General features: G+C 39.3%; 1 protein-coding gene across 3 annotated transcripts; it reads right to left on the bottom strand.

The window, feature by feature from the left end:
• Positions 1 to 9,838: 9,838 nt before the first annotated feature.
• LOC124118995 (cell wall protein DAN4-like) lies at positions 9,839 to 23,788 on the bottom strand. 3 transcript variants are annotated; one of them, XR_007218861.1, is made up of 5 exons: positions 21,724 to 23,788; positions 19,759 to 19,849; positions 17,545 to 17,638; positions 11,318 to 11,881; positions 9,839 to 10,842 (listed from the first exon to the last, which is right to left on the bottom strand). XR_007218861.1 is itself a non-coding variant. In XM_046481344.2 (5 exons), the coding sequence occupies exons 1-5, from the start codon at positions 22,003 to 22,005 to the stop codon at positions 10,336 to 10,338; spliced, it is 1,044 nt and encodes a 347-aa protein (XP_046337300.2). In that variant the 5' UTR covers positions 22,006 to 23,788; the 3' UTR covers positions 9,839 to 10,335. The 3 variants fall into 3 exon arrangements, 2 of the variants coding, with proteins under 2 accessions (XP_046337300.2, XP_046337298.2); XM_046481344.2 differs by lacking the exon at positions 19,759 to 19,849 and having other exon boundaries at positions 9,839 to 10,349; positions 10,753 to 10,842; XM_046481342.2 differs by lacking the exon at positions 19,759 to 19,849 and having other exon boundaries at positions 21,724 to 23,787.
• Between the last annotated feature and the right edge of the window lie 3,450 nt (positions 23,789 to 27,238).

Below are 27,238 nucleotides of genomic sequence, written 5' to 3'. Positions count from 1 at the left end.
GCTAGTTCTTATACTGTCCTTCGACGACAGGTCTTAAGATATTAAACAAATGCATAACTTGCTCAAGTCACGATATGGCTGAAACAATGCCGAAGGGACTTTAAATATTAACTCACTCACTCACTCAGTAATAGACCGTTATCTACCAACCCAGTAACCGTGGGGGGTTACGGGCTACATGCACGGTTCTCTGGCAGGATTTGCATCATCTTACCGCGCATGATATAGCACCAGGATATTCCTGACGACCGTTATAGGTTATAGGTGTCGAATGTAGTTTTGTATACTTCATTTTAGAGCAATACGCTATGCATTTCTGTGCAGTTTAAGTATTTTGTTGACGAGAATAAGATAATTAATTGTGTTTCTTGTCGGCCTAATATGTGATTTTCGATATCGAACAGTTAACCATTATGAACTTCCTGCCCACAATTATGTTTCGTCTTAAGCGCCTTGCTAAATCGCCATGACACACAGACGATAAAAATATGAAAAACTTGACATTGGGCGGACGCTCTACAACTGGACCACGGAGGCGGTACCGAGATCTGAAGACGAGGGTTCATGACCACTAAGGACAGCTTTTAACGTCTTTTGGTATGACGCGGCCGGGGATAGAACCCCTGACTTTCCGTTCTCAGGGGGACGCTCTACAACTGGACCACGGAGGCGGTCCACAGTATAAACGGGCTGTAGATCGTTATCTACCAATCCAGCAACAGTACTTTGTTGAGGAGTATAAGTTAATTAATTGTGTTTCTTGTCGGCCTAATAATTGATTTTCGATATCAAAAGTTTAACCCTCATGGTGCCTGGCTGTCAGCTGGCTTTGTACACCGCTCAGTGCAGCACTGTGGTGACCTAGCGGTTTCACAAACGTATACATTGCATCGAAAGTAACTGTTACGACGTTCTCATTTCTATACACAGTGTTACTAAACATTCAACTTGAGTTGATTGTCTCTCCAACAGTATCTAAATTCATCAAGTCCCAAAGGTATACACTGTAAGTTTCAATGAAAGGAAAAACAAATTAAAACCGAACTTTACAGCACATCGTATCCATCCGTAAGCAGTTAACTCAAATGCTAAAAGGTATTGCTGTCATCATTTAGACGTTATGTTTATTGTTTTAGTAGTTGTATTATGTTTTTATCGCGTGTACCATCGACAGAAACTGGGGCCGAGGTACCGCATTCGAAACCAACCTTGACACAATTTTTTTACAATATGGCGTCAACTCGCGTTAAGATGTCGTGGCCACACTTTTGAAATCTCCTCTTGCGACAAAATGTGAAACAGATAGGGTAATTCATTCACACGGTCGGGTAATTTGACCAATCACACGTGATTGCATATTGACGTGTTGATTATGAACCTTCTCCCCACAAATATGAATATGCTACTTGATATTGACGATCACAGCTATCTGTCTATAATTTATATTTAATTATGTTTTGTCAATCAGCATCATAAACAGAACTGTCGTTTCATCTCTAACGCCGTACGAAATCGCCATGACACACAGACAAAAACAATATGAAATACATAAAATACACATCAAATCCTATGAGGTTTAAATGTCAGAAGTCTTAAGCCAGTTACTGTACAGTGGGGAAAGTAAACCTTTCTGACAAGTGTGATCTGAGTTCATTTTCAATTGGCTGTCTGATACTAAATTAGTTGTGTGTATGTGACATGGGTGCACAATCAAAATTCGCAACCATTTGTTCAAAGGTTTAAACATTGCCGAAAAAAGTCGACAAGCACAGGAACTACTTTACTAATGTCATATTGCGCAATCAGTATGACTGTATTACGTGTATCTTACACCATGTTAAAGCTGATCTGATTGCTGTGATGATGGTTATAAGTCTAATTTGCGTGAGTTTGAAAAGAGTGGACGTGTTTTTCATAACTCCCACCATGGGATCTCTCTTTCCCAATACAGAGCTAAAATAGGACTGTTTGTACAACCAAACAAAGCGAGAAGAAGCATGAAAGGTATCAAAATTAGCAAAAAGTGTTACTCGATGTGCCTACGGCTTCTGATCTGTCTGAGTTTGCTACTTGTACCAGATGGTTGTGTCGAGACGAACCCAGGCCCACCTAAGTCCGGCCCCGCACACAATACCCGAAATCAGTCAACTTTGTCCGTGTCTGAAACAGGATCGATACAGATATCGGCAACGGAAAATGAAAACAGCGACTTGATGGCGATTTTAAAGGACATTAAATCTAACACCACGGACATAAACAATAAGTTTGAGAGACTCGATGACAAGGTAACAAAAATGGCGTCTGATTTCAACGAGAAGCTAGCCTCGCTTCAACATGAAAATAAACAACTGAGACTTTCTCTTTCTGGTTTGGCAGAAAAACTCGAGGAGCTAGAGTGTCGTGAGCGGCGAAACAACTTAATAGTCCATGGAATATCTAGAGGGAGGGGCGAAACATGGGATCAGTCCGAGTCAAATGTGAGAGAGTTTACACATGGAGAAGGCAAATGATATTGTTATTATTCGTGCTCACCGCCTCAACCCTGGCAAAAGTGATTCTCCTATCATAGCTAAATTCCTACTGACAAAAGACAAGAGTGATATTTTCAAGCTTATTGTGGAAGGGCAGGTATTTATGTACGACCGACAAGACAAGTGTGTGAAGAAGATGTCTACAGGTGGGGGTACGCATCGTGATGCAAGACCCTCTTTTTGCGATCGTTCATGGAGTGATTTGTTTGGACCCGGAAGCAACAGCAACCGAGACACGCCTCCTTCAGGGGAGGTAACTCCCAATGTTGACAATTTTGGTAGGTGATGTGACGGCCACGGCCCAACATTTGATATTCTCTCGTGGAATATAGAAGGACTGCGAAAATATGAAAACTCGACATCCCAGGTAAAAAGTCTTTGTGAACACTTTGACTTGATCGCGTTTTGTGAGTCATTTGTGAGACGGTCCGATGAATTCTCGGACTTCTTGTCCGGTATTCGTGCGGTAAACTGTGTCCGTCCCAAGACACACACGTTCGGGCGATATAGTTGTGGTATCATTGTTTTGATACGCTCTCACTGGTTAGATAGTGGACTGTTATGTAGGCTTTACGATAACTTTGAAAATACTGTTGTACTTTTATTCAAAACATCAAGTTTATCATGGGACTCTGACTGTGTTTTGATATTTACTTATATCTCACCCGAAAATTCACCAGTTAACGACAATATAGATAGTGATGGATTTACTCATCTTGAAAACTATTTGAACATTATTGTTGGGGAACACCCACACAAGCATATTTTTCTTGCTGGTGATCTCAATGTAAGGACAAATGACTTCCTTGACTATATCCCTGATGACAATATTGACTTTATTCAGAGAGATGTTGATGATTATCCCTCTGATACATTTGATATGCCAAGAAAAAACAGAGACTCAGTGACACATAATAATTTTTACAAAAGACTTTTTGAATTGTGTAGGACCTTTGGTATTCACACATTGAATGGGAGATTGTTTAATGATACAAGTGGTGAATTCACATGTTTCACTCATAATGGATCAAGTGCTGTGGACTACATGATTGCCTCCTCTTCTCTCTTTCCATATTTCTCTAACTTTGGGGTTGGTACACAGGATTACTCCAATCACTTCCCCTTATATTGCTCACTCAATATTCAGGGTACCTCATCTGGTAAATATAGTCAACCCCCAACCCCAGGTAGTACAAGGAGTAACTCCAACTGTAATCTGGAAAAGGAAGGTGGAAGCAGTTGGGAGAAATATGTGTGGAATGTAGGTGCTAACGAAACCTTCTTGCACAAGCTTGCGGGAATATTAGCAGAGCATTATGATTATATCTTACAACTAGCTAATAATAATTGTAATACAGCAGTATCTTGTATAGTCAGTTATTATCAAGAAGCTGCAGAACACATAAAAAAAGTGTATGGTTTAAATTCTAATTTCAGGAGAAATCAGCAGCCTCCCTGGTGGGATGTTGAACTTGAATTTATTAAACATGACAAATACAAAGCCCTGAGAGCTCACAGAGATCATGGGAAAGATTTTGCACTTTTTAGACACTTAAGATCAATGTTTAAAAATGCCTTTAGTAGAAAGAAAAACTCATATCTTGAGAGAAGAACTGATAGTTACAAGAGACAACCAAAAGTTGTTCTGGAAACTGCTCAAGGATAGTAAACCATTTAATGCAGTCACTCAATCAATTAATACTGAGCAATGGACTAACCATTTTATGTCTCTTCTTTTTAGGCAGGATCTTGAACTTGATAGCAGTATGTACCATATCCCTGACAATAATGATCTAACAATTAACATTCCTATCCTAGCACAAAAAAATATCAAGTCACATAAACCAGCTTGGAATAATAAATCCCCTGGGCCTGATGGTATTGCTGCTGAATTTTTAAAGTCTTCAGAAAAACAAATTACACCAATTTTAGTTATTATATTTAACAAAATCTTTGAGAGTGATAACTTTCCAGATGTGTGGGGAAAAAGTATCATCTGTCCTCTGTTCAAGTCTGGTGATATGACTGATGCCAACAATTATAGAGGCATATCACTCATTGATACCATATGCAAAGTATTTACATCTATTCTTAATGCTAGCCTACAGAGGTGGTGTGATGATAACAATATCATTGACGAATCTCAAGCTGGATTTATACTCAACTATTCCACGACGGATCATATATTTTCACTACAGGCCATTATCCAAAAGTATGCATGTAAAAAGAAAGGAAGGTTCTACTGCTTATTTGTAGATTTCTCAAAAGCTTTTGATAATGTTGATCACAATATGTTGTTACAGAGTTTGGCTGATATTGGTGTCTGCGGAAGGTTTTTGTCTATTATCACATCAATGTATGATAAACTGTGTGCCTGTGTTAGAACATCTACTGGGTTATCCAAATACTTTAAGTGTAATATAGGTACCCGTCAAGGATGCATCCTCAGCCCTCAGATGTTTTTAATATTCATAAATAAACTTATTGAGGACAAACCGTCTTTATTACTGAAGACTGACCAGCAATATATGCACTTATGTTTGCTGATGACGTGTCATCTATTACTGATACACCTTTAAATTTACAAAATAAGCCTTGGAACATTTTTGCAATACCACAGGCATGAAGGTAAACTTGAAGAAAACTAAAGTTATGGTATTCAGAAATGGCGGACCCCTTAGACATTATGCAAAAATGGAAATTTAATAGTGTATATATTGAAACTGTGTCTTTTTATAGATATTTGGGTATTGTGTTCACGCCCAAACTTGTTTGGACTAAGGCACTAAATACTCTTGCTGCACAGAGTAACAAGGCCATTATATAGATATCAAAAGAAAGTTGGTAATATACCCTATCAAGATTTATTCAAGATAGTTGATGCTATGATTGTGCCTATCGTCTGTTACGGCGCAGAAATATGGGGCACCTCATATTGTAAAATTATTGAAGATGTACAGAATAAAATGTGTAAATGGTTTCTAAATACAGGTAAAACAACAAACAATGCAATGGTTTTAGGTGCGGAAGAGCCCCTCTCCAGCTTGTGTATACCACAAGAGCCATCAAGTATTGGTGCAGGCTACTGCGTTTGGACGAGCACAGACTGCCTCGCCAATGTTATTTAATGCTCAAATCACTGGACCATTCTGGTCGCACCACATGGGCTACTTACATCAAGAATATTTTGTATAAATTAGGTTTTGGATATGTATGGTTAACACAAGATGTTGGCAATGTGAAGATATTTATTCATCTTTTTAAACAAAGATTATTTGATAACCTTCAACAATCATGGTGTAGTTCTATCAAAAGTATATCTGATACCTTTTATTAGAAACATTTTAAATCCCCGTTAAATGTAGAAAAATATCTTACACTCTTCATACCAGTACGTCTAAGAATATGTCTGACTCGTTTCAGATGTAGCAAGTTTAAACGTGCAGTTGACTTGGGGAGATACACAAATGTCCCATACACTGAACGATTATGTAAATATTGTATAGAAAATGGTATATCTTTTATTGAAGATGAATTTCATGTTTTACTTGTATGTGAGCGTTATTCAGCCCTAAGAAATATGTATCTTAAACAGTATACCAAGTTTCAAACTGTAAAATCTTTTACTGAAATTATATCATCAGAAAACTTTGATGTTGTATATAACACATGTTTATATCTATATAAAGTCCAACAGTTAAGATAAACTTAAATCGACTACTTCCTTGGCATGCGTAGTTCATGCAATCAACCATTGTCTGTAGTATGGGCCAATGGCCTGCTTAATGAATAAACTGTCTGTCTGTCTGTCTGTCTGTCTTTCTAATTAAATAATTTTGCGCACTCAGTGTTTGACATCTTAATTTACAGTTGAAAAGGACCATTTTGGTCCCGTGGCTCTAAGGGGATGTGAAAAGTGAGGGACCATACGTCGTTCCATGGCACCACGAAGGCTGAATCAGATCACGAAAATCAAACATGAATCGGACATATTTTAGTGAAAACAGTTTTCTCTTTAGCCTGTTGCCAACTTTGTCGATGTTGTGCTGTTGCCATGGATGCAGCCACTGCGTCTTGGCTTGAAAGTACGTTTTTGTTCCTGCCTATCGATTTTACCTTCAAGATAATAATTAGCTTAGGACCGTCTTCACTTTCACCTATGAATGATTGATACCTGTTTCGCCTTGTAAACAACTGTGATAAAATGTGATAAAAACCTCGCTTGTCGTTTGAAGAAACGTTTAAACATTGTCCCACAGAACAAGGGAATGAAGAGAATGAATCAAAACATGTTGGTCGTCACAGTTTACTCAATTCAAACTTAGCAAATCGTTTTATAGTTTAATCAGTAAATCCGCTATCGTGTCACTAAATGTTCCGTTTGGTCAATCAGCTGATTGTCTTGTTTGTTCGCAGACCGTCGTCCCTTGCCCGGGTACTACTGTGCGGAGTCGTGCAACACACATTTACTTTTTACACAAATTGCGCGAGTAGTTGTGCTACCGATACGGCAGAACATTACCATTATCCCCAATAGAACACAAACAGAAACCACTGATAAAAACACGTGAGTGAAAATTCCTTAAAGGCCCCCGCTAAAAGTCTCCTGAATCTATTCACGCGCTGTAGTTATTTACCTTTCTAAGTCAGAGTTTCCCAAACACCCACTGTGTACCTTTGTTCTTAGGATATTGGTATCATGGAACATATGTTTAATATTATACATTGTGTTATGGCTTCAATAGACAAACCCGATACATTTGGTATCAAGATCCGATAGATATGCAAATTAGGGCACGTGGCAGGAACTATATTTAAGGTACATACAACTTTTCAATGTCTGCTTGCTTAATAGTTATTAACTATCGTTTCGTCAGAGCATTCTTGTTGACTTTCTAAAGACATACATGGCGGTAAATCAATAGTCACGGTATGTGCAAAAGACAGTTTCCTGAAATATGTAGTCAAATGTGGTTTCTAGAGTTACATGTATTTAACATCAAATATTTTAAGAATGACATTTCATGTTTCTTATGTGTATGGTTCCGTATCATAATTGTCGTATGTTAGGAAGAAAACCCATGTCTTTCCAATACAATAAATGATCCTAATAAATGATATTTACCATACGGAAACACTTGGCCAGTAATGACTGTTTCTCGAAAAAGGTATGATATGCGTTGTGTGATATGAAAAAGTTACATGTATGTGTTTATGTGTAATCCAGAATATATCTGAGCGGTGGTAGGTTTTGCAGCGTGAAGACGGTGTCAGTTTCGTCTGCTGTTATCAACAAAATTCCTGATATGAAGTATACATTATTCTGATACTATTACTTTTCTTATCATTTCGAAGCACAGATTAGCAATAAGTGAGGGATTAATTGATCGCCTTGCCTACATCCCATCAGTGCTGTAAATATGCCAGGGCACACAAGGCTACAATCGATGATGTAGGAAATGTTAACTTCAAAATTAATGATCAGTAAACCCTGGTATATCCGATACAATCAGTGTAGTGTATAATACTATTGATTAATCTTGTTTCCTCGCTTTACAAACTATTTGACATAAACCCTGTTTGATCTTCATGCATGAAAGATGAGGATAGTTGAGGGGACTAATCTAGCCGATCCCATATGGATTTGGGAAATAACATGATAACCCACTTGAAGTCGAAAAGGCTCTAAATCATGCTATTTTTACAACAGAAGTTGGAGTTTTTGTGCTGTCCCCATCATCACTTTGTGAGAGGCGATGGGGCCACATAGTGGGTAAACCGTTCCCTCGTCACGCCGACGGCCCGGGTCCGATTCTCCACATGATTATAACATGTGAGGCTCATTTATAGAGTCCCCTTGCCGGCATATTGCTTGAACATATAACACCTTGTGACGCTATTTCCCACAGAATGTCTTCTCCTGTAAACATGTTCATGGCCATGTTTTTGTGGGCTAGCACATTCATTTTGAAATGGTAGCAAAGGACTATGGTTTGTCATAAATATGGGGATGATGCAATACATGAACTCGTAAGGGGGACAATACATTTTGGATAATACTTCTCCATCTGGCAACCCACACAGAATATATGTCAGATATTCTTGATGTGTGGGTTATCACTATCTTCAATCGATACCTTCTTTTAAATGTTTGAACATTGTATGCAGATGTGATTTCGATCTTCTATGGCAAAGTGTTTCGTAGAATGGTGTGAGTGCATTGATTGTATGATTGTTTTCTTTTGTTGGGGTTATTTTGTCTCTGATTTGGTCATTGCTTTATTGAAAATTAATTCTGGATTCTGGTGTTGAAATGAACTTCGCTAGACTATCTCTCTCGTTTCCAGTTTGTTATAAATAAGAGAAATATTTCCCAAGTTGTGATTGTGTTTTGACGTGCTTGACTACCTTTAGCGTTTGTTATTAACAATGTCAGTTTAATATAGTTCTGCTTCTAGTTCGTCTACTATGTAATTATACTGTCTTCATCTGTATCACGTACACTTTTATTTCGTGTTGAATACCTTGTAGACTTGCCTTTAACCATCAATAACTACGTCTCCATAGCAGTTGATCATCAATATTACATCTGTGTCGAGTGTGTATTCATCAATAGTTTCTTTCAGAGTACGTGTCTTATCGTGCAAAACATGGATATTGAATTAATGTTATATGTGTTCAGGGGGCCAATGTATTGAGTGATTGGATCGATTTTAACCTGAATCAATTCCGACCTTTCAACAGATATTTCATGGTTTTACAATATGAAAAAAACATTATCGAATTTTGCTTGTTTACCTGTTCAGATTGACATTGTGTTTGTGTATATGTGGCCGTGACCCGATTGATTGTTTTCCCGGGTTCAGTTAAACTATTTATTCATTTGTTTTCCCACAAACCTTTTAGTTGTTGATATTTTTTAGACATCAATCCAAGTAATTTTGTTATACATTATTCTACAATGAAAACAAAATTCTGAATAGCAAACCGCAGTATATGATGTTGCTTGCTACAAAATATTTGAACAATAAATGTTGTACGATATACTTACATTGTCCTGTTGATATATCCGTGTTTTAACAATATTTATAGTGTTCAAACATGTCTAAATCTGTTTCAGAGGTTGGTGTATTGTACAACGTAATGAGCGAAGCCTCCTCTATGGTGACCAATCTCACAGCAGGTTACGTATTTCTTCAAATAATAACATGTTGGTCACAGATCTAACCTGACGTAATACATGTATGTTAAAGCAAAGCATTTGAATTCATTGCATAAAAGAAAGCAATCACGAATGTCTGCAACTGTTTTATTAATCTAAAAAGCTCAGACATATTGATGAAAGTCACAGTACATTACTTTACAGAGAGGTACATTCTCATATTCATATGGCTTATGGTGAGACGCTGGAAATTGGCTTCACATTTAGGGAGTCGAACCCGGGTCTTGAACGCAACGACTGAACCCTTTACCAACCAGGCTACCCCATGGCCCTAGTTAGTGATTAAGTGACACCATCACTTTAGAGATTCCAGCTTCTAACTTGTCCCCAGCAACCTTTACTGGTTACAAGAGGCGATTAAATTGGTTGAGTGGTCAAACTGGTTGATTTGGTTGATTGTGTGTCAACGTGCCACGACATGGTTGCATCATTGCTCACCACAAGGGTTAGCTGGACAAGGTTTTAAAAAAGATTGGATTATATAACTAGAACATTGCAGAATGTGGCGTTTCATAACTGACAGTCAACCCCGTCTCGGGAACACACCGCTTTGGCTCATCAAATCTCCAGTCACATTTCCTTTTATTCAGTTACACCTGTAAATGCCAATTATATGTGGGTGTATTTGAATCTGTATCTATCAGATGAATTGAGTCCTTCAAGCACGGAGAATGTTGGTGGCTAAAATTGTTTCCAAAAATACAGGAAGTTATTCTCTTGGCACAAGCACAATTTCCAATTTTGAGTTGATACTGATGTATTCTCGCGCTTGCAAAGCCTGCCACTATCTAGTGTACTTTGATTTTACATCCTTGTAGGTAGGTTATTTTTGGATGAAGACACGGTGTTTGCCTTGGTGCTGTGATATAGCTGTGAGTTTAATACTGCAGCATAACTAGAATTAGAGCATCTAACTGCATGTTGGGGATGGTGGAAAATTACATAACTTGCTATTATCATCCCACACTGTACCTGGCGGGCAGGTTTTTGGAAACATACCGTTAACTGAACACACCACATATTCATCGCAGCCTCCTGAGCAGGAGTGAAAGCTTCCGATGAGATCAACACACTCCGACACACATGAATCTGAAACAATACAGTATCTACATGTATTTTCACTCTGAATATAAATGTTATTCCACATTATCAGACATATTTAGTCATGTATATCTGCATATAACATGTGTTATTCGCTGAATTCATTTCTGATCTTTTAAGGTCAAATGGAAAGTTGCTACACACTAGTGTTGAAAGTGCTATCCTAACAAGAAATGTCACGTACAGACCTTATAGTAATGACTCAACATGTGATGTTTGCAAGAAGTGAAAATTATAATTCATTTGTCATCTGGATATATGTTACTAATACGATCTAATCATAACAATGAAATCCAAATATGGATATACTTAAAACCTTAGAATTCGGAATACCTTATTTCAAAAACGTTTATGATTATTTCAACTAAATCAATAAATGATTCAATATACCTTTTACAAATAATGAAAATAAATTTACAAATCTAAAAACATATATCAGTAATCAACGACTTGAAATGCTTACTTGTTTCAGTAGTAGTCGAGGCAGTCATTACAGTGGTAGGTGCTGCAGTAGTCGTTACAGTGGTGGGTGCTGCAGTAGTTGTTACAGTAGTAGTTGCAGTAGTTGTTACAGTGGTAGGTGCTGCAGTAGTCGTTACAGTGGTGGGTGCTGCAGTAGTTGTTACAGTGGTAGTTGCAGTAGTTGTTACAGTGGTAGGTGCTGCAGTAGTCGTTACAGTGGTGGGTGCTGCAGTAGTCGTTACAGTGGTAGTTGCTGCAGTAGTTGTTACAGTGGTAGTTGCTGCAGTAGTTGACACAGTGGTAGTTGCAGTAGTTGTTGCCGTCGTTTGTGCTGCAGTAGTCGTAACAGTGGTGGTTGCTGCAGTAGTCGTTAAAGTGGTAGGTGCTGCAGTAGTTGTTACAGTGGTAGGTGCTGCAGTAGTTGTCACAGTGGTAGGTGCTGCAGTAGTTGTTACAGTCGAAGTTGCTGCAGTAGTTGTTGCAATGGTTGGTGGTGCATCTGTTGTTACCGTCGTAGGTACTGCGTCAGGTGTTGTTGAAGCAGATGGTATATCAGTAGATAGTGCTGATGTAAGTACAGAAACAGAATCAGATTCAAGTTGCTTTCATTTCAGTATTGACAGTGTATGTATGCCCCATGTTATCAAACAGGGACTTATCAAAGCTGATGAGAAAAATGAAAAGTGTGTTGAGTACCATTTATGGACACTATTGCAGAGCGACTTTAGCGTCCCTTACAGGGTGGGTGAGGTCACGTATCACATTGTGAACGTGTTAGTGTTTGTGTTCTGTCAAAACAAAAGCTTAACACAAAATTAATCATTTTCCTTTTCCAATAATTGTAACAGCGTCCTTAACATGTTTAAATCGCAATCACATCAGAGCAAGTTAAGGTTCCAGACATGTTTGGCATCTAATCATGTTTAGGCCAAATGCGTTACAATTATGGACCATTATGTGCTTAGCTTGGAGTTTTAGGATCTAAGCATATGTTTTCAATCAAAAACTGTGTGTCAGTGAAACTAATAACGGTTTCAATTGATCAAGGAGTCAAATAAACCAATATAAGCATACTATTACATTCTTCATGCCGATCTACATGATTTTATTATTCTGTTTTACAAACACCAAATGAACAAAAACAATAAACGACAATGGCAATGTGTCTATTAAAGTATCTACTAGAAGGGAGATAATTCGCTGAATGCCACCATTGGATATCAATACCACCTTTTATGCTTCACCGCGTCAGTTAAACAACTCAGATCAGGATGTCAGATGTGCTGACAGTGTGCTTCTTTCCGTTAGGGACTCTCCCGGAATGAGCTCCAGGCCATACCTACATGTACCACTGCATAATAGGTCTCAGTAAATCCAGAATTAGCCATTGCTCTTGATGAAAGTGTTTTTCACTTCTCGTGTAAGCAAAACCTCTAACTATATCCATTTCTTCAGATACAGGTCTGGTGTGCAAAATGTATTATTACTGAGTGTTACACAGATGCAAAGTTACTGACTCGACCTGAACCCCATCATCAAAATAAACGAGCTAAATTGTGATATGAGCAGCAAAATTTCAACTCGAATCATGCATTACAAAGACCGCATATAATTAACTACCATATATTGATGATTATCATGACGATCGTCATTGAAACAATATTGCTGTATTCCAGAATATTACAAATGTCATTGTCCACACAGAACTCAATGCCGAATTAATGTGTTCTCATAATGTTTGGGAATCTAAACGTGTTTAGAACATAGGTAGGTTGTGTTTAGTTTAATGTAATCGGTACTGGTAACATTTCACGTGGTTAAGTTCTAAACACATTTCGATTGAATAACAAAACAAATTCACTTCTGTTGGGAATGAAACACATGTCAACGAGTTCATAAGTAGTGAGTGAGAGAGTGAGTTGTGTTTAACGACGCTTTTAACAGTATACCAGTTATATCACGGCGTGTCGGCTTAATGTGGGAGGGAAGCCCAACGGGATGCAGGTCTCAAACGTTTACCAATTCGGTGAAACCCACGAGCACGGGGGTATGGGCACAAAGTTAGAAACATAATCGGGGCGAACGGGGATTCCCACAATCATAGGTTTCTGGCGTGCCCAAGGGACGCAACTCTGTACAGCGAATCGCGTCGCCTTGGACGACTGGGCCATCCGTGCCCCCAGTTCATAAGTAAACATGTCTTGCATGTGTTTAATGCCATGTGTACAAGATAATATATGTGGAGTAGACGTTTCACAATTCAAATGTACATCCCAAATTTGAGTATTTCCGGACCAATATATAAAGTAAAGGGAGACATCATATGTGAGTGACATGTTGTGCAAACGCTTCTCTGTTACGAAACATATTGACCTGGACTCGTAAATGCCCTCGACTGACATCTCCATCAATGCTTCGGGAATCATTTAAAACACAAGTGTTTGCCATACAACCAGTAACCAACAAAGACAATTGTGAATAATAATATTTTTGTCCAGATAACGCGACAGGTTACTTCAAGGCCTTTTCAGAACAAAAGTATCCGAGTCAGGACTTACTGACTGCCGACAATGTAGTTATGTGCATTACTGGCTCGAAGTTCATTCCCCTTACACGCATGGGCACCTTACACGTTACGCAACCCGTGTGCACCCCGTTGGTCACTGGTGTGGAACCCGTCCGCCACGCGTTGAACGCGGGTGAGCACCTCGTTCGTCACTCGTGTGCAACGCGAGACACACTCATTAGATTGGGAACAAACGTTTGACCAAAGGAGGACCCATGTTAAGTTGAACTTGGTGGTGGTAACAAGGAGAGACATCCTGACCAAAAATGCTGATACACATGTTATTTTCTGTACTTGCTGATGTCTCATTTTTAGATGTGTGATTTTGTAGGAAAATATGAGTATTGGTGTGGCTTCTACATGATGTTTTGCGATGGTGTCAAGAGAATACACGATCCTAGTTAATGCCATTCAAATGGGGTTTTTTTTATTTGACATTAAATGTCTGTAGCACGACTTTCAGTGTTTATGAGGCTTGGCGGGGCATTGTTTTTATTGGACCCTAATTACTTTATGACGCTTGAAAAGTGCAGCATTTAGTTAATGAGAGTAGGTTATATCATGGAAGATACACTTGAGGGAGAGGGTTCTACTAATTACCCTACCACAGGAAGAGACCTGTAGATAAGATGGCCGTTGCATAATGGCCGTCAGGAGAGATAAACATTGAGCTAAAGCACTTTTGTTTTCACGCGTTGTTGAATAGTTTCCCAGCGCTACAGTCAATTTAGCTTCTACTTGATCCTTGATACATCATTTTGGCATTAACAATATATTATTTTCAACGTACATTATTAGTTTTCTAGTCATTTGTTTTTGAATATTTGTCAAGTCTGTTTAGCTAACAAGCAATAATGGTAATATATATGGTGGCATGTAAACATAAAACGTCTCACGTAAAACGTAGTAAGTACAATAGTAAATACAATTATTCAAATCACATAACAATACAATTATAACAAGATACATATGTTATTCTAAAACCTGTGTTCCACATTCAACATGAGCTGTCCCACTTTTAAAATACCAATGTAAGCTACTGTAGCAGGAACATGAGCTCTCACACTTTTAAAATGCCAATGTAAGCTACTGTGGCAGGAACATGAGCTTATCAATTTTAAAATACTAATGTTAGCTACTGTGGCAGGAACATGAGCTTATCAATTTTAGAACACTAATGTAGGCTACTGTAGCAGGAACATGAGCTTTCCCACTTTTAAAATACTAATGTAAGCTACTGTAGCAGGAACATGAGCTGTCCCACTTTTAAAATACTAATGTTAGCTACTGTAGCAGGAACATGAGCTTTCCCACTTTTAAAATACTAATGTAAGCTACTGTGGCAGGAACATGAGCTGTCCCACTTTTAAAATACCAATGTAAGCTACTGTGGCAAGAACATGAGCTTATAAATTTTAAAATACTAATGTAAGCTACTGTGGCAGGAACATGAGCTGTATCAATTTTAAAATACTAATGTAGGCTACTGTAGCAGGAGCATGTGCTGTATCAGTTTTAAAATACTAATGTAAGCTACTGTAGCAGGAACATGAGCTGTGTCAGTTTTAAAATACTAATGTCAGCTTCTGTAGCAGGAACATGAGCTGTCCGACATTTAAAATACTAATGTAAGCTACTCTAGCAGGAACATGAGCTTTCCCTCTTTTAAAATACTAATGTAAGCTACTGTAGCAGGAACATGAGCTGTATCAATTTTAAAATACTAATGTAAGCTACTGTAGCAGGAACATGTGCTGTCCAACTTTTTAAATACCTATGTAAGCTACTGTAGCAGGAACATGAGCTGTCCCGCTTTTAAAATACTAATGTCAGCTACTGTAGCAGGAACATGAGCTGTCCCACTTTTAAAATACTAATGTAAGCTACTGTAGCAGGAACATGAGCTGTCCCACTTTTAAAATACCAATGTAAGCTACTGTGGCATGAACATGAGCTTTCCCACTTTTAAAATACCAATGTAAGCTACTGTAGCAGGAACATGAGCTGTCCCAATTTTAAAATACTAATGTAAGCTACTGTAGCAGGAACATGAGCTGTCCCACTTTTACAATACTAATGTAAGCTACTGTAGCAGGAACATGGGCTGTATCAATTTTAAAATACTAATGTAAGCTCACGTAGCAGAAACATGAGCTTTCCTACTTTTAAAATACTAATGTCAGCCACTTTAGCAGGAACATGAGCTGTATCAGTTTTAACATACTGATGTCAGCTTCTGTAGCAAGAACATGAGCTGTCCAACTTTTAAAATACTAATGTAAGCTGCCGTAGCAGGAAAATGAGCTGTCCCACTTTTAAAATACTAATGTAAGTTACTGTAGCAGGAACATGAGCTGTATCAATTTTACAATACTAATGTAAGCTTCCGTAGCAGAAACATGAGCTTTCCTACTTTTAAAATACTAATGTCAGCCACTTTAGCAGGAACATGAGCTGTATCAGTTTTAACATACTGATGTCAGCTTCTGTAGCAAGAACATGAGCTGTCCAACTTTTAAAATACTAATGTAAGCTGCCGTAGCAGGAAAATGAGCTGTCCCACTTTTAAAATACTAATGTAAGTTACTGTAGCAGGAACATGGGCTGTATCAATTTTAAAATACTAATGTAAGCTTCCGTAGCAGAAACATGAGCTTTCCTACTTTTAAAATACTAATGTCAGCCACTTTAGCAGGAACATGAGCTGTATCAGTTTTAACATACTGATGTCAGCTTCTGTAGCAAGAACATGAGCTGTCCAACTTTTAAAATACTAATGTAAGCTGCCGTAGCAGGAAAATGAGCTGTCCCAATTTTAAAATACTAATGTAAGCTACTGTAGCAGGAACATGAGCTGTCCCACTTTTACAATACTAATGTAAGCTACTGTAGCAGGAACATGGGCTGTATCAATTTTAAAATACTAATGTAAGCTTCCGTAGCAGAAACATGAGCTTTCCTACTTTTAAAATACTAATGTCAGCCACTTTAGCAGGAACATGAGCTGTATCAGTTTTAACATACTGATGTCAGCTTCTGTAGCAAGAACATGAGCTGTCCAACTTTTAAAATACTAATGTAAGCTACTGTAGCAGGAACATGAGCTGTCCCACTTTTACAATACTAATGTAAGCTACTGTAGCAGGAACATGGGCTGTATCAATTTTAAAATACTAATGTCAGCCACTTTAGCAGGAACATGAGCTGTATCAGTTTTAACATACTGATGTCAGCTTCTGTAGCAAGAACATGAGCTGTCCAACTTTTAAAATACTAATGTAAGCTGCCGTAGCAGGAAAATGAGCTGTCCCACTTTTAAAATACTAATGTAAGTTACTGTAGCAGGAACATGAGCAAGTTACCACCGGTAGCTTGGACACTATCTCAAGTGGATGAGTGTGTGGGGGTCAGTAGTAGTTATATCACTGCACGATGGTTTAATGGTCCGGGATGCTGAAAGGAACTTAAGACTGTAGTACTATACATAATGTTTGTATTATTCGAAGAATAGAGATAAACGTATTGTGAATATTTTGAAGTATACTGCAATTTAATACCTATTTATTATACATGCACCATGCCAGAGTAAATTTATTAGTATTAAACAAATGAAAACGAACCTAAAATCTATTTTCAAATAGGTATCTATCTAAATGTCTTACCTCCGTACAGACACAAGAAGCTCGTCGCTGCCTCAGTTGGCACACACACCTCATCTACAGGACATGGTCGACTCGCGCAGGGGTGGTCAAAATTCTGCAAAAAATGTTTTCAGTAATCAGATGTAATAGAAAATATAAGGTTAGTCCCAGATGTGGCTTCTTAGAAACGGCTCCACCCCCATAGTTTTAACGAAACTTTTCTAACGTCAAAGCGCCTTGATGCTTGCTTCACTGTGCTCTAACTATAATGGGCAAAACTATTCGTATATACACTACACATGTGGACAGAGTAAATGTTATTTCTTAGGTATTATCCTACAAATAATATTACCCCGGAAAGTGCATTTTTTTAAAATCTTACGTAGCTTTACATCATCGCATGGATTCGGAAAAACGCAACCAGTGCTTTTTAAAAGGGTCATGGTGCTGCACGCACTGAAAGTGCAGCAGCACTATACACGGTGTTTAAGTGCAGGGTTTTTGATTGCCTGGCATCTGCGTTAATCGAACAATGACAGTTCAACAAGATTAGCAGAAGTGCAAAGAAACACCCTCATAGGTTTCTTGCAGGCGGAGGAATCCCGATCAGCTGTAGGTTTTCAATGTAGTGCCCAGAACCACAACAAGGTTATAGGATCGGTTTAACAGCGTGGGCTAACATGTGATCGGCCAAGGTCAGGAAGACCAAGGGTAACCGTCCCTACATCCGACCACAGCCATCTCAACCGCATCGCAGATACCTGGACTGCGCAGAATAATCTCCAACCAAACCGTACGAAACCGTCTAATAGCAGTAGGTCTACGAGCAAGACGTCCTGTTTGACGCATCATATTGAGTCGACAACATCGTCAAAGACGATTGCATTGATGTCGTCAACGCAGGGTATGGCCTTAACTGCGATGAAGAGATGTCTGGTCCAGCGACGAATGAAGATTTCTCCTCTGTTGAGGGGATAGAAGAGCACTGGTCTACAGATATCGTGGAGAATGTTACGGCGGAAACTGCGTACAGGAAGGAGACAGGTTTGGTAGGGGTAGCCTTTTGATGTGGGCGGCTATCTCTCATTATGGCAGAACAGATTTGGTCCATTTGCAGGCCAATCTGACGGCTAAACGATACATAAACGAATTCTCCTACCACACGTCCTCCCAATAGCAGACAATGGCAACGGTGTATTCAAGCAGGACAACGCTTGACCGCATCACAAGAGCCTGTGCACACAACAACAACGTTGATGTTTTCCCCTCCCTCCAGATCCCCGGATTTGAACTCGATAGAGCACCTGTGGGATGAATCGGATAGACGGCTACACCGACGTCAACCACAACCCCAGACGTTGCAGCAGTTAGTTTTTGAGTTGCAGGCCGAGTGGGCTACCATTCCCCAGGATGTGATTCGCATACTCGTCTCTTTCATGGGCAGCAGATGTCAGGCCACTATCGATTCCAACGGGGGACATATGCTTATTGGTAGTTGCTTACCTTCATCGTGTACTTTTCCGATGTGCCTTGTACGGTTTATATCTGTATAAACCTCACACAAATCTAGCTTTGCGTTGCTGTTTTCAAGAGTATATTAAACTGATAAGCTTTTAGCCTTTACTGTTTTGTTTCGGCATGCTTTCCATCTAACTTTAACAGAAATAAATGTGTCGTTAAGTGTACATGCCGATACGAATGTTCTGAGTGGTTTTGCTTGCACGCACACATATGCACGTTGTTTTCCTCATGTGATTTGAGTACTGCTGAGACCGCTATATTGTTTATCTGCCGATAAATGCCTCGTGTTTGGAAACACTCAATATCTTTTATAAAAAAACAAACATTTAAATTAGTATCCAGCCTGTTTTCATTTTTTTAAGAATCTAATGATGTTATGAGTGCTTATGCAAAATAGACATTGATACCCGTATTTTGTTAGTAAAAATAAAAGCGTGCATGACTTGAACATCCGTGCGTTCTTTTATGATTAAGAAACACTGTGCATCAAGAATCCAAATAGCAGGCTAACTGTCTTTCTCTTGAACGTGTGGTTTTATTTGAATGAAATTATAGAGGTAATCGTTCGTTATCTGTTCATCTTGCTTCTTGTTATATTTTTGAGCAAAACAAAAGAGAAGAACTCAATTTAAAAATCTATATCAATATATTGTATAAAATATATGGTCCTCACATGTACATTTATATGCTCTCTGACCCATAGCATTTATTCACCTGATGAAGGAGTAAGCGTGTACTCCGAAACGTGTCTCGTCATAATAAAGAAGTTTTTCAACTGATTTGTAGTAGAGTCATACAGCTTTATCTGTAAATGAGAAGATGGATAAATAAACTATTGCTTTGAAAAGTTATCCGTAATTTGTATTTGTTTGTTTTATGTTAAAAAGATACATATTATTTACTGTGTTAATACCATACAGCACTTCAAGTTTTAGAATGTAATTTACTCAGCACTTGGAAAATGGGGAGATGATACTTACTTACCCCCCACATCAAATGTTGTCGCATGAGTTTGGGTATCAGAGCATAACATTACAGCATTGCTTCACAGAAGATCGATCGGAATACATGATCATGAAATGCACTTCTTTCGTTGCACTTAAGTGAAGAGTCCAAGTTCAGCGAGTGCTGTGATGTTAAGTGACAATTCAGATATTTTTTGGTCAAAATTTCTGAGTGACAATTTACAATAATCTATACCCCTACAGGACTTGTTTTGTGCCATTACATGTTTCATAGATGAAGGTGCATTAGGAAGCATCTGTTTGATATTCCGGGAGTTGCGTTTTTTAATATTTATTGACGTGACATCGAATATATTTGTATATTTTTGTTTATTGTTTGACACCGCACTCAGCAATATCGCAGGTATATGACGTTAGTCTATCAATAGTTGAGTCTGGACAAGACAACCAAGCGATTGACATCATGAGCATCGATCCACGCAAATGGGATACATCTTGGATGCTGCAGTATTTTGTAACAATGATGGCCTCCCTTGCCCCAAAATGAAGTTTATTTTTAGTTTCACTCATTAAGTGTTAATACTTTCTATTCTTACGAGTCTTCAATTTCGTACATGACCATTTTGTTTCCATAGTATCCACATCCACATTGCCTCTACTGTACCATGCGAGACCTTGAACATATAATGTATAATAAGACTGAAAGGTCTAACGTATACCCAGACTGAACAGACCAGCGTATTCGCTATTTCTGGACGTCTACATTCATCCAGTCATATTCGAGGTTGAAATGCAAAGACAGATGACCGACACTCATCATGGTTGATATTCACAGAAATGAGAAACTTTTCAATCTTGTTTTAAACGTCTGAACATATACAATGTGTGTCATTCAGATGTGTTTTCTGTGGTACAAAAGAAAGACATAACCCGTCATCCAAGACCCGTATACAAAGGGGTAATAATATCATGACACCCGTGCAAATATGTACCTTGAACAACGACTATGGGTATTGTGGTCCAACAGGTGTTCATGGTTTTCTATAATTATAGTTTATAATTATAACGACAAAACCCTTTCCATATCCAATAGAAATATCATGAGCATGTGATGGCACCAGGTGTAAAGACATACGGAAATGAACTTGGAAATGAGGTCATTGGTTGAGTCATTGCTATTGTGACTCCGAATTGTTTTAGGTTGATGAACCGTTATGATATATGGATTTATTAATATTAACTTTCTTATCTCTGTGGTTGCAGAGTAAAAATGCGTTTGCTCTAAAATTAAAGGGCGTGTGCATATAAAAGGTCGTAGCATTATCACATAAAACTACCCACGGAAAACATTAAAATGTACAGGTGGACATTGTTATAATTGTTTGCAATGTATCCTCATGTCAGTCGTAAGAGGCGACTAACGGGATCGGGTGGTCAGGCTCGCTGACTTGGTAGATGCATGTTATCGATCCCAATTGCGTGGATCAATGCTCATAATATAAATCACTGGATTTTCTGGTCAAGACTGGATTATTTACAGACCGCCGTCATATAGCTGGAATATTTCTGAGTGCGGCGTAAAACAACAAACAAACAAAATCATTTCAGTATCAGGGCATTGTACTGACAGACTGACACCACTCCTGCCAATGGAGTTTGTAGCAACTGAGAAACAAGGGTACATCTAACTGATAGATAACAGGAAGTCACATACCAGTCCAAGTGGAGCCAGGGCGTCCGAGTATACATGATGCTGGCTGACAGAGAAGGAGCCAGGTGAGGTGTTCCTGGTGTCTCTGCTGAGCTGACACAAGCCTGTCCCTGTAGCAAACGTGGAGGACCTGCACGGAGTGGAGTACCAACACAGAGACTGACACAATGTGAAGCTGGGGACGCGAGTCTCTTTGAAAACACCAGACACGAGTTGTCCAGAGATGACATTCTGTCCATGTCCTTGAGCGACCATCACCAGCATGCACGGAATCATCAGTAACATGTTCAACGCCCTATTCAATGTGCAATAGTAAGAGGTATTAGAGCAGTAGGAAGAGGTATTAGAGCAACAGGAAGAGGTATCAGAGCAATAGGAAGAGGTATTTGAACAATAGGAAGAGGTATTAGAGCAATAGGAAGAGGTATTAGAGCAACAGGAAGAGGTATCAGAGCAATAGGAAGAGGTATTTGAACAATAGGAAGAGGTATTAGAGCATTGGGAGGGGGTATAAGGGCAATAGAAGAGGTATTAGAGCAACAGGAAGAGGTATTAGAGCAATAGGAAGAGGTATTAGAGCAATATGAAGAGGTAATAGAGCAATAGGAAGAGGTATCAGAGCAATAGGAAGAGGTATTAGAGCAATAGGAAGAGGTGTCAGAGTCAACTGCGATTGTTCCCGTCAATATCAGTCAGAACCGTCGGTGACAGTTGATGCCAAGAAGAAACTGAGCAAATCAATTATTGCTCTTTGTGGAATACTTCAGTTAATCCTGCCTGCCAACCAGCATATGAGAGATGTCAGTGGCTCAGTTATTTAAGTTGTGTGTTTACTTATATTGATTAACACAATAATCAATATACCTTCCTGTGTAGTAAGTTGGGACGACGCATAGCTATAACAATGACGTAAGGAACTCAATTACAGGCATGTTGTTACATTGTTTGTAGTCACTTTGTAGTTCTCCACTTTAAAATGCTGAACATCTTCTACCATTATCAGTATAGTATATCTTCAGTGCTATTCTGTGTTTACACCACTAGACAACCACGAGCAAGTACCTTTAATTGTTAATGTTTCTGTTTATGAAAACAACACTGGTACACATCTACTAACTGTGCCGTGACTTCCCTCCAACAATAAGCTGCGATTCCTTAGAGGGAACGTGGTACAACAGCGAGGTCAACACCGTGAATAGTCTTTTTTCACTTTGTACATCTTCCTTTGATACACTGTGATCTAAACAACAACAAAACGGGAACATGTTTTACGGACCATTAAATATTCGGGGATAAGTTGCTTGTTTGTTGTTTTTGAGACAGAATTATGTTTTTCAGTCAATACTTCTTCAAGGCAATCAGTTTAATTGATTTGTCTCAAAACATTTCATCCCCGAGTAATAATTGTTTTCGCACACCTCAGTGGTCATGAACGCTCGTCTTCAGATCGCAGTACCGCCTGCGTGGTCTAGTGGTAGAGCGTCCGACCGGCGTGCGCAAACGACGTTAAAAGAAAGTACTTGTTGTTACCCTGTCATTGCCGCTCGGCATTAAGGGGCTAAAAGAAGGACTGTTTGGCTCAGAGTCAGTATAATGTGTCTGAGTAAAATATTCATGTTAAACTGCATGGTATGTTAGTGGGCTAGCATTATAAAATCGGCATGACATGTGAGATTTTATACTTGCTACGGAACCTGGCAGCAGCCAAACATTCGGTACCATTAACTGTGTTCTTATAACACAATTAGGAGGCAGTTGTCTACAACGTTCATGGCCCGGTACAGATCTGTCTGAGAGACATGTACATGATCATCATACATGGAATTAACACTCAGTTATTCAACATGTACCGGTCCGAAATGACTGTCGGGAGATTGAAGACTGTTAAACACTTGCTGTTTATGGATCGGTTTTCCCAAAACACTGAAATAGTTATGCCAGGATATACATAGTACACCTATATTGTTCCCATCAACGTATTGCAACATAGCTTTACTGAATGCTTCATACACCATCACGTAACTTGTTTGATAGGCATTACTTAGAAGTTGGCGGATGACAAGATAGACACAATTTTATGGATAACAACTTCTTTAATACTGTAAAAAGCGACGTTTCGGTATAGATCCTTATACCGTTGTCATGCAAGACTGAATGAGGGACATAGTGCAGAATATATATAGCAAGTGGAGGATTAACAGTAACAACAAGGGCATACATGAGTGGGATAACAAGAGCCAACGGCAGGAACACATCTACACCCCAAGGTTAAAGGTGTAGTCTACAAAATTGACTGCAACTGCGGGCAATCTTACGTAGGTGAAACATCCCGCCCAATCAACACTAGAATCAAAGAGCATAAAACCTCCACCATCAAATCCGACAGCAAATCACCCCACCCACCTCGGCATTTATTCCAAATTTAAAAATTCCAAAAGTTCAATATAATTAAGGAACCCCTAAAAGCCCCCTCTTGGGTTGCACACACCACTTTCACCCTTTTTGGAATACACTAAATGGTCTGGCCAGGCCCGTGTGCGAAATACGCTACAGTCGGAAAGCGCACGTTAAATCTTCTATATCAGTCAGTCAGTCAGTCCCTCATTCAGTCTTGCTTGACAACGGTATAAGGATCTATACCGAAACGTCGCTTTTTACAGTATTAAAGAAGTTGTTATCCATAAAATTGTGTCTATCTTGTCACCATCACGTAGTCAGCAAGGATAAGCTATATGGATAAACTGCTTCATTACAATTAGGAGCGACTTTTCTGTGAAGGTTCAAAGACCGTTATCAAGCAAATGTTTGAACCTGCACCGAATGGATATTGCTGAGTGCGACGTTAAACAATAAACAAAAAAACCAAAACAAACACTTCAGGTAGCCTTTCTGTCAGACTATCCACGATCAAACGGCATTCCTGTTTCCAGCTATGGGTGTAGACCATGTAGAGTAGTATATCAGGCCACTTATAGGTGTCTATAACTGTACACAAAGGCACAACTACATGGGGACTTTCCATCATAAGCTAGTTGTTAAGAAATGAACGGGGAACGATGTACGTGGCTGCATTCATCATGTCCCATCTGCACCACAGCGTCTCGGTAATAATACAGTCAATACAAGCCAATCTAGTTTCAGAACACAGCGATCAATGCCACCGGAGTACGATGACAATAGGCCGTCAGCCAGGTCACAGAGCTTGATCACCCGATATTAGTCAGGCGCCTAGGGTACCTATTCGTAACTGTCTCCATGTTGGTGATTATGGAGACATCAACATTGTTATTCAAACTTCAATATTCTTAGATCGATTCATAATGTCGTTATTATTTTCTGATGAACGATCCCCCCTTGACGCCCACAAATCGTTTTCGTCAACACGTTTCCAATAACATGATTGGATTGCTTTGGATTATTATTATTGTCAAGGAACATATCTAAATTATACTTGTAATACCAAATAAGTGAATGAATGTTATGCTAACAGCTGGTCGGCTCTACTGGAGCAGGTTTGTCACAGTGACCTGGCGCATGCCTGAGAGTTGTAAGTCGATGTCGATCCTATGGCAGTGTCATATCAAAAGACGTTAGAATATGGTACTTATTGTTATCCTGCCTGCTTGGTGCTCGGCATTAAAGGTATAGAGCAAGGACTGGTCAGTTAGAAGGTATCCCCAGCAATGTGAGCTTATTGTGTGAGGCGAGTGGATTGGGTAGTCATGCTCAGTGTCCTGCCTGGACAGAGTGGAATATTGCTGAGTGCCGTGGCGCTAGGCAACGAACATACAGTTTTTGGCTATGTTCCTTTTGGTATTAAACATTTCTTTTCAAACGGTATGCAACCAAGGGAGCGACCATTTGATACTCCCTTTAGGGGGCTGGGAATCTGTGTCGAGAGTAGATATTTTTTTCAGCTTCAGCAGAAAAATCACATTTTTTGTTATATAAAACTATCAGCCTGATTTTATGAGATACACAACTTGCAACGATGTCATTTTTGTGACAAGTAATTGCTTCATACTTCAAAGGTATGAAGTGTAATTATTATTTTCATTAAAATCAGGGACAATATATTTTTTTCGATGGATAATGGAGTTAGACCCGCCACCGCCACGTCGTTCCTTATTGTAACAAAGACGTTTCCGTATCCTCCCTGATACTAGTACTCCAACTTCTAAATGCCCCTCAAAGAAGCCAGGAAGGACAGTTGTTAGAGGAGAAAAAAAGGCAATGTATTTACTATCTATCGTATACAGTGAATTAAATGAATTGATAAGTATATTGAAGTTAAATCAAATGTCATATGCAGGAAATAACCCTGAAACATTGTTTGTGTACAATATATCTAATATAACTTCTACATGCATATGAATACTCCCAGTGGTTAGACCATTGTGGCATGTTTCAATCAAGATATAACACCAATACGAAGGTCCACAAACACCCCTTACTCCGCATCAGGTGTTCAAGATGCGACCGCCTCTGGAGTGGATAACGCGTCTGTCTAGAAAGTTGGGGTAGCTGAAATACAATGAAGGCGACGTAAAACCCCATTTCACTTCGCATATCGGATGTTAAGACATTTATTTACATTACCTTTTAAAATTCAATTTTACAACATAACATACCACCTGATTTGTGCGTCCAGAATGTTACGTCTGCAACATGACAGCCGTCATTGACCTACGTTGACCAGCAGCAGAATTGAAGCAATGCACATTGTTTTCCAAGAATTACGATTATAAAATTACCGTTGCCATAGAAGGAGATCTGCCGAAATTAGGATATGGAAACATTAAACCAAACAGAGGCATCCACCTTAGACTATAGACCTCAGAGACGAGCTATTGATACAGCTGGATCCAACTGCACCTTTAGATTAAATAAATGTTACAATGGTCATTTCGATACAAATCCAGCTCTGTCGATGACCACTGTCTACTGACCACTGACAACTGATTACTGACAACTGTCCGATGACTGACTGCGGTCCATCGAGTGATCACTGACCACAGTCTACTGACTGCAGACCACGAAGCGATCACCAACCACTGTCTACTGACTGCGGACCACCGACTGACCACTGACCACTATCTACTGACTGCTGACATCAACTGATCACTGCCCACTGTCTTCTGACTGCTGACCACCATGCGATCACTGCCCACTGTCTACTGACTGCGGACCACCACACGATCACTGCCCACTGTCTACTGACTGTGGACCACCACACGATCACTGCCCACTGTCTACTGACCGCCGACCACCACACGATCACTGCCCACTGTCTACTGACAGCTGACAACCACACGATCACTGCCCACTGTCTACTGACTGCGGACCACCACACGATCACTGCCCACTGTCTACTGACCGCCGACCACCATACGATCACTGCCCAGTGTTTCGAACCCGTGTGCATTGTACTGGAAGGCAGGCTCTGGCTTCAATATTCACCAAAGCGTTTGTAAAATATACCCAGGAACATCCTCGCAAAAAGTGGCTGTTAGTGCGA

The sequence above is a fragment of the Haliotis rufescens genome, unplaced genomic scaffold (genome assembly GCF_023055435.1).
Source record: "Haliotis rufescens isolate VD_foot unplaced genomic scaffold, xgHalRufe1.0.p SCAF_63, whole genome shotgun sequence".
Classification (NCBI taxonomy): Eukaryota; Metazoa; Mollusca; class Gastropoda; order Lepetellida; family Haliotidae; genus Haliotis; species Haliotis rufescens.
Note: the sequence above shows the minus strand (reverse complement) of the source record. Positions and strands in the feature narration are given on the sequence as shown.

Bases quoted from the DNA above. Each gene is read 5' to 3' on its own strand.
- LOC124118995 (XM_046481342.2), bottom strand. From the start codon at position 22,005: ATGTTACTGATGATTCCGTGCATGCTGGTGATGGTCGCTCAAGGACAT. The intron at 17,639-21,723 runs GTATGTGACTTC...CATTTTTTGCAG, and splicing joins CCCTGGCTCCACTTGGACTG to AATTTTGACCACCCCTGCGC. The intron at 11,882-17,544 runs GTAAGACATTTA...TACTTACATCAG, and splicing joins CTTCTTGTGTCTGTACGGAG to CACTATCTACTGATATACCA.